This window comes from Gastrolobium bilobum, unplaced genomic scaffold, assembly GCF_033153095.1.
Source record: "Gastrolobium bilobum isolate Gb01-03AN ecotype WA unplaced genomic scaffold, APGP_CSIRO_Gbil_v1 utg3482, whole genome shotgun sequence".
In the NCBI taxonomy this organism is placed as follows: domain Eukaryota; kingdom Viridiplantae; phylum Streptophyta; class Magnoliopsida; order Fabales; family Fabaceae; genus Gastrolobium; species Gastrolobium bilobum.
The window spans coordinates 133,533-141,323 of record NW_026896555.1 but is presented as its reverse complement, the minus strand read 5'-3'; the positions used below and the strand labels follow the sequence as shown (position 1 = coordinate 141,323).

Below are 7,791 nucleotides of genomic sequence, written 5' to 3'. Positions count from 1 at the left end.
AATTGCTCTCTTGTTGTTTGTTTCCTTTTCTTCACCTGTAAAATTCACTTAATTGTAGGCATTAGTCTCAACACCTTCTCCTATATTTTTGTATTTTCTCTTTATTTAATTCAAAGTAAAAATAAATAAAACAATGAAAATAAAACAGTAAAGTGTGGGTTTGCCTACCCATTAGCGCCTTTTTTACGTCACGAGCCTGACGTACCTGATTTACTTTCATGGTGGCTCAAAGCATAAGCTTGGTGATGACCAAGGTCCATCATTCATAAATTGTGTTTTCCCATAGTGCTCGTCTGCATATGGATGAGGTAAAGTAGTCTCAGGAACTTTGAACTTGACTTTTACATGCTTTCCTTCGCTACTAGGTTTCTCCATCTTAACTTTTGGCTTACTTTCTCGAGAAGACTCCTCATTGTGTTCTTCTTCACCTTTCTTTTCACCAATGTAGTAGACTTGATCTTTCGGTTGAGCTACAGATGAGGGGACTTCTTTGTCAAAGAACTTGAAAGTTACTTGCTCTTCGTCTACCCGTAATATCAGCTCGCCTTTTAGCACATCAATAAGTGCTCCTGAAGTTGCCAAGAAGGGTCTTCCAAAAATCATAGGAATTGTGGCATCTTCTTCAATGTCAAGGATGACAAAATCGACAGGAATGATAAATTTGTCTACCTTAACCAATATGTCTTCAATGATACCGTAAGCTTGCTTTGAAGAGCGGTCAGCCAGTTGCACTATCGTCTTTGTGGGCTTCACTTCGGTTATCCCTAGCTTCTTCATCACGGAGAGTGGCATGACATTGATGCTAGCTCCAAGATCACATAAAACATTGTCTACTTCCATCTTGCCTATAGTGCATGGAATGCTGAAGCTCCCTGGATCCTTGACTTTGGTAGGTAACTTCTTTTCGCTGATAGCATTACATTCCTCCGTCAGATTGACTGTCTCATATTCTCGCAACTTACGCTTCCTTGATAATAGATCCTCCATAAACCTTGCGTAGTTGGGCATGTTCTCTAAAGCTTCGGCAAAAAGAATGTTGATCTGTAATTTGCTGAATATGTCTAGAAACTTTGAATATTGCTGCTTCTGAATCTCTTTATTTAATCTCTGAGGATAAGGGATTCGAGTATACGGAGAGAGATCTAATGGCTTGTTTTGTCTTTCTAAAGCTTTCTTCTTCTCCCACTTGAATAGTTTCTTTTCGGCTTTTTCAGGATTGCTTTTGTCAACTTCAATTGTATCCTTTTCCTTTTCTTCTTCATCTGATGCTTCGCCATCCTTCTTCTTTTTTTCGGGCTGTTCCTCTATAGGTTGAATTATTGTCCCACTCCTAGTGGTGATAGCATTGCAATGCTCCCTTGGATTGACAATTGTGTTGCTTGACAAAGCACCCTGAGTTCTTTTAGTGAACTGTCTTGACAGCTGACCAATTTGAGTCTCCAAGTTCCGGATCGAAGCTTCTTGATTCCGGAATGAGGCTCTTGTCTCCTCTCTGAAGGAATTTGAATTCTGAATGTAGTCCGAGGTGGTCTTGGACAGCTGTGCAAATGTTTTTTCCCACTCTGATTGTGGAGGTTGTTGTTGTTGTTGCAATGGCACAGGAGGATTCAGCTGGTAGTTTGACTTGTAACTCAACCCTGGATATTGATTCTGATTCTTCTGATCATACCAGAGTCCATTGACCTCTGCTAGTGGCTTTTCCGCTGCTCTTATATATTCACAATCCTCAGTTGCATGAGCCTCCTGACAAATATCACATTTAATGTTAGCATTAGAAACTGAAGAAACTTGAGAAATGTTAAATTTCTTATTAAGAGCATCTAATTGTTCTTATTGTTTCTTGTGCATTTGTAGCATTTATTCATTCTGGGCTAAGAGTGCATCATAGCCTTCAAGCTTCATGATTCCTGATCTTCTTGGGTCAACTGGGGCTGGAGCATTGTCAAATTCTTGAGATGCTAATGATTTCAACAGTTCAAGTGCTTCCTCAGGAGTTTTTGTTTTCAGGGAGCCTCCTGCAACAGCATTCACTAGTGTTCTTGTGCCGGCTTCAGTTCAAAGTCGTTAGCCTCTATGTTAGGTCTAACAATGCTTGCTGTCTATGGAACTCAAGCTGGGGTCATGTAATCTCCCAACGTCCTTGAAGCGAGTTGATTGTTTCCTGCCATTGGTTCCTCCTTAGGTTCCTCTTTTGGTTCCGTTGAAGTTGATACCTTTGTTTCCTTCGCTTTCTTTGCTTTTGCGTCTTTCCTAAGTTTCCTTTCTGTCTTTTCTAGCTCAGGATCAAACTGCAAGGTTCGCGGGTTAAGAGTACCTCGCATAAACTAAGATTGAAAAGATGTGCAGAAAAATAGAAAAAACACACAACAGAAAAAATAAAACATAAACAAACAAAGAATGCAGAAAAATAAATATGCCGAAAATTGATGCAGAATTTTAATGCAGAAAAATATATTTGAAGAATGTATAAAGTGCAGAAAATTAAAAGTCCAATCTAAAATTTAATTAGCTACTTCTAATGTTGAAGAATTCGATCCCCGGCAACGGCGCCAAAAATTTGATAGCGACACGGCAAGTGCACCTGTCGTAAAGTAATAAAGTGTACCAGAGTACGAGATCGTTCCCACGAGGATCAGAATTTTCAAGCACTAGTTCGGTAATTGCATCTTAGTTAGACAATCAAAAGTTGGGTTTGAGAGAATAGTGAATTTAGATGAAAAGAGTTGTGGTTCAAAGAACTTAAAATTAAAAACAAGTAAAAGCATGCAATATGAAAATTCAGAATTGAAAGAATGAATGAAGATGATGTTTGATTGAAATTTAAACAAGCGTAGTTAAGGTTTTGACTTCCCCCAATATCCTCAATATGTTATGAATAAAAAAGCCAAGAATCCGTTTCTTAATATATTTCCAATCAATTCTATCTGAGTTAATTACGGCTCAATTCCTTGTTACCATAAATCTATGTAATCTTGAAAGAACTCTAGTTCCCCGATTATTCTCCCAAGAAAACATGCATTAAGATCAAGAATTACAAGATTGCATAATTACCATATGTCTATTCCTATTCCTATTCCTAGATAACAAGGATTATGATAAATTATCAAGTCAAGGTTCATGCACCAACATCCCTATTGTCATACAATTCCCCAAAATCATTCTATAAGGAGAAAACTCATAGAAAGCATTAAAGACGGATAATTTATTCAATTATAAAAAGAACAGGATTCAGAAACAATTTAATTCATAAACATAATGGTTCAATTGTGTTTCATCTACCCTTAACTACATAAAAGACTACTCTAGCATACTGAATTGAAAAGAAATAATAAAGAAAAGAGAACCCCAATCCTCCATTGGTGTGATGTTGACTTGGTTCCTCAGTGTTCTAGTGCTCCGCAATAGGATTCCTCCTTGGAGTATGAATAGGGATGAATGAATTGGTGAATGTATTTCTGAATTGTGTATTGGTTTGTGCTCCCAAGCTCCTTATTTATAACCACAGGAGTTGTATCCATCATCCAATCTTCCAATGAATCCATACAAGATTTATATTTGATTTCATCTCTGTTTCCTTTTTCATGTAAAATCTTAGAGATTTGGTTGATGAATTAGAGTTTTAAATCTTCGTTGTATCTTGCTTCAATCTTCTCAAGAATCATCTTGATTTGTTTCCGTTTTAGTTCCATATCCTATCTGAACAAATCTTCTTTAAATCTTCATGGAATCTGTTGCGTATCTTGATCAAATTTTCCTTTGACTCTTCAGCAGCTCTTGGGTTGATTTTTGCTGTTGAATTACTTGTTGATGTCTGTCTTAGCACGTTTTGGCGTCTAGTAGCACGCCAAAACGTGTTGTTCGAAGGGTTTTGGGATGCTTTGTGGACGTTTTAGCGTGAATTAACACGTCAAAACATGATCTTCCAGAGGTGAATCCTTGAATTCTTGCCTTCTTGTGACTTCATCTTCACTTGATGTCTTCGTTTGGTTCCAAATTGCCATAATAAGTGTTAAAAACCTTGTAATTCAACATTACGACAACATGTTAGCAAGATCTCAATTACTGTAACTTTTACAGCATAAAACCCTAATTTCCATGCAATTCACAACATTTATCAATCAGAATTAAGCCTAAAAATATAGTATAATCACTTACTATAATTGTTAGAGCCTCATAATAATTATTAGGGTCAATTATGAAATTATTTCCTAATTCTCATATATAATTAATTAATTTCCTTAATTAACGGTGCGGGTTCTTACAGCCACCGCCGCCGCCTCCATCTAGTGTTCAGGATGAGACCCTGAGTCACATTGGAAGTGCTACTCATGTCACTGGGGTGTTGGAACCCTTTGTGGAGCCTGTTGAGGACCGTGATGCGATTGATCGCCAGCTGAATGCTTTTCGTAAGCATAAGCCACCTACCTTTGATGGATCTTATTATCCTGTTGCAGCGGCGCGATAGCTACAGGCGCTGGACAAGATATTCCGGTTCATGCAGTGTACGGATCCGCAGAAGCTCATGTTCGCTACCTACATGCTGGAGGGCGATGCCCATGAGTGGTGGACGAACACTTCTCATGTCTACGAGATGCAGGGCCATGTGATGACATGGCCATTCTTCGAGGATTGCTTTCTGGGTCAGTATTTCCCTTACGATGCTCAGGAGAGGAAGCAGGGGGAGTTTGACAGGTTGGTTCAGGGCTCGTTGTCTGTTGACGAGTACCTGGCCAAGTTCAACCAGCTGGTGAAGTTTGCACACTTCCGGATGGCGATCCCTACTCCGACATTCTTGGCTGCTAAGTTCTGCAGGAGACTTAGTGAGGATATTGCTGGTTACCTTGCTGGTTCTGCTTCACGAGACTTTGGGACACTGGTTCAGCAGTGTCGGGATATCGAGGACTTCTACGACTCGAGTAAGGCCAAGAGGGCCAAGGTTGCTAAGGCGATGAAGGTAGCTGGTAGTTCCACTACTTGGAGGGACAAGAAGTTTGGGAACAAGGGCAAGGGAAACCAGATGGCGGCTCGGCAAGTGCCGAATCAATTTAAGAGGACTTTTGCTCAGGGGAGTGTAGCAAGACCTCCTGCTCCCAAGTGTTCGAGATGCGGGAAGACTCATTTTGGGCCGTGTTCTACTGGCCAGTTGATTTGCTTTCAGTGTGGCAAGGAGGGCCACTTCTCTCGAGATTGTCTGTCATCGACGGTGAGAGCTACTGTTGTGCAGGCAGTACCACTTCAGATGGTTCCCCTTCCACCTACTTCGAACCCGGCAGTGCCACCGTCTACTGGGCGTGTTTATACTCTGGATCGTCAGCAGTCGGATCGAGCTCCGAACATTGTCAGAGGTACTGTTGTTATTGGTGCATCATCTGTTGATGTTTTGTTTGACTCTGGGGCTACGCATTCTTTTGTTGCAACCCTGATTGCTGTGGGGCTTGAGTTACCCATGTCTGTGCTTTCTCCACCGTTGCGGGTGACCACCGCCACCGGATAAAAGTGTGATTCTACCACTGTACATCAAGATGTCGTGTTTCAATGGGATGGCCATGAGTATTCGGTAGATCTGATAGGATTGCCGATGGCTAACTTGGAGGTTATTCTGGGCATGGATTGGTTGTCCAGGAATTGTGCATTGATTGAATGTTATGCCAAGCGTGTGGTGATGTCTCCGTGTGATTCCACAGCTAGTTCCTCGCCGTACATTTCTTTGCTGTAGGCTAGGAGAGCCTTTAGAGCTGGGGCATTTGGATATGTCATGTTGGGAGGTTTGGTGAGTGGGACATAGGAGGATATCACTGGCATTCCTGTGGAGAGGGAATTCCTCGAGGTGTTTCCTGAGGAGATTCCTGAGTTTCTGCCACATAGGGAGATAGAGTTCTCTATTGATTTGTTGTCTGGTGTGGGGCCTATTTTATTAGCTCCATACCGGATGTCGCCACCGGAGCTGGCAGAGCTGAAGAAGTATATTGAGGATCTTTCAGCGAAAGATTTCATTTGACCGAGTGTGTCTCCTTGGGGAGCACCGGTCATCTTTGTGAAGAAGAAGGACGGGACAATGCGATTGTGCACCGACTACAGGCAGCTGAACAAGGTGACGATCAAGAACAAGTATCCCATTCCTCGGATTGATGATCTGTTGGATCAGCTCAGGGGTGCTTGCGTGTATTCAAAGATTGATCTCCGGTCCGGATACCATCAGCCGGAGGATGTCCTTAAGACCGCATTTCGTTCGAGATATGGTCATTTTGAGTATTTGGCGATTCCATTTGGACTCACCAATGCACCTGCTCTGTTCATGGATTACATGAACAGGATTTTCCAGCCGTACCTGGATCAATTTGTGATCGTCTTCATTGACGATATTTTGATTTACTCCGAGACGGAGGAGGAGCATGTGGAGCATTTGAGAATTGTTCTGCAAGTGCTGAAGGAGAAGAAGCTGTATGCGAAGCTTTCCAAGTATGAGTTTTGGCTCAAGTCTGTGAAGTTCCTTGGGCATGTGATTTCAGCGGAAAAAGTTGCAGTGGATCCGAACAAGATCGAGGCCGTACTGGATTGGGAGAGGCCCAAGACAGTTACGAAAGTGAGGAGCTTTCTGGGTTTGGCAGGTTACTATCAGAGGTTCATCAAGGGTTTCTCCATGATGATTCTCCCTTTGACTCGTCTTACCCGGAAGGAGACTCCATTTGAAGGAGAGACTGACTCCTGCACCTGTGTTGGTCCTTCCTGATCCTGAGCTCGAGATTGAGCTTTACACCGACGTCTCCGGGAAGGGGCTAGGTTGTGTGTTGATGCAGTTGGGCAAAGTGATTGCCTATGCTTCGAGGTAGCTGAAACCTCATGAGGAGAACTACCCTACTCATGACTTGGAGTTGGCTGCTATTGTGTTTGCTTTCAAGATTTGGAGGCATTATCTTTTTGGTTTGAAGTTTGTGGTGTTCAGTGATAACAAGAGTTTGAAGTATCTTTTCGATCATAAGAAGCTGAACATGAGGCAGAGAAGATGGATGGAGTTCCTAAGGATTACGACTTCGAGTTAAAGTACCATCCTGGCAAGGCCAATGTGTAGCTGATGCTTTGAGCCGGAAACCCGGGAGCTCATCCAGTTTGTTACTTGGTTTTCTTGATGTGGTTGACAAGTTCCGAAACCTGGCAGTGACCGCTCTGTGTGGGAGTGTACTTCTCGAGATGGAAGCAACATAAGTTGTGAATGAGCTGTTAGAAAAGATCAAAGAGGCACAAGTTCAGAGAGATTGCCTGGATTATGTGAAGAACCAAGACGGTGTGTCTTGGAATGAAGATGGACTTCTTTTGTTTCAGCAGAGGATCGTGGTTCCTTGAGGTCCGTTGACCGTGAGGTTATGGCAGAGGCCCATAAGGGCCAGTTTCTATCCACCCTGGTGCTACTAAGATGTATCAAGACTTGAAAAAGAATTTCTGGTGGCCGGGCATGAAGAAGGATGTTGCCGTTTTTGTGTGTGAGTGTTTGGTTTGCCAAAAGGTGAAGATCGAGCATCAGAAACCGTCTGGTGAGCTTCAACCTCTTGAAGTACCGCAGTGGAATTGGGAAAGTATTTCCATGGTGGGATTGCCTAAGACTCTGGCGAGTTGTGACTCTATCTGGGTCATTGTGGACAGACTGACGAAGTCTGCCCATTTTCTTCCAGTGAAGGTGAGCTTCACTACAGAGCAGTTGGCCAAGCTTTATGTTCGCGAGATTGTGAGGCTTTACGGGGTGCCCGAGAGTATCATCAGTGATAGGGACCCGAAGTTCACATCTCGGTTCTGGGA

General features: G+C 42.4%; 1 protein-coding gene across 1 annotated transcript; it reads right to left on the bottom strand.

Annotated features, from left to right (window-relative positions):
- Nucleotides 1-216: 216 nt before the first annotated feature.
- LOC133300526 (uncharacterized) lies at nucleotides 217-4,001 on the bottom strand. The gene is made up of 2 exons (XM_061500085.1): nucleotides 3,915-4,001; nucleotides 217-1,743 (listed from the first exon to the last, which is right to left on the bottom strand). The coding sequence occupies exons 1-2, from the start codon at nucleotides 3,999-4,001 to the stop codon at nucleotides 217-219; spliced, it is 1,614 nt and encodes a 537-aa protein (XP_061356069.1).
- Nucleotides 4,002-7,791: the final 3,790 nt, after the last annotated feature.

Coding starts and splice junctions, on each gene's coding strand:
- LOC133300526 (XM_061500085.1), bottom strand. CDS start 4,001: ATGGCAATTTGGAACCAAACGAAGACATCAAGTGAAGATGAAGTCACA. Junction 1,744..3,914: donor ATTCACCTCTGGAAGATCAT/GTTTTGACGTGT, acceptor GATATTTGTCAG/GAGGCTCATGCAACTGAGGA.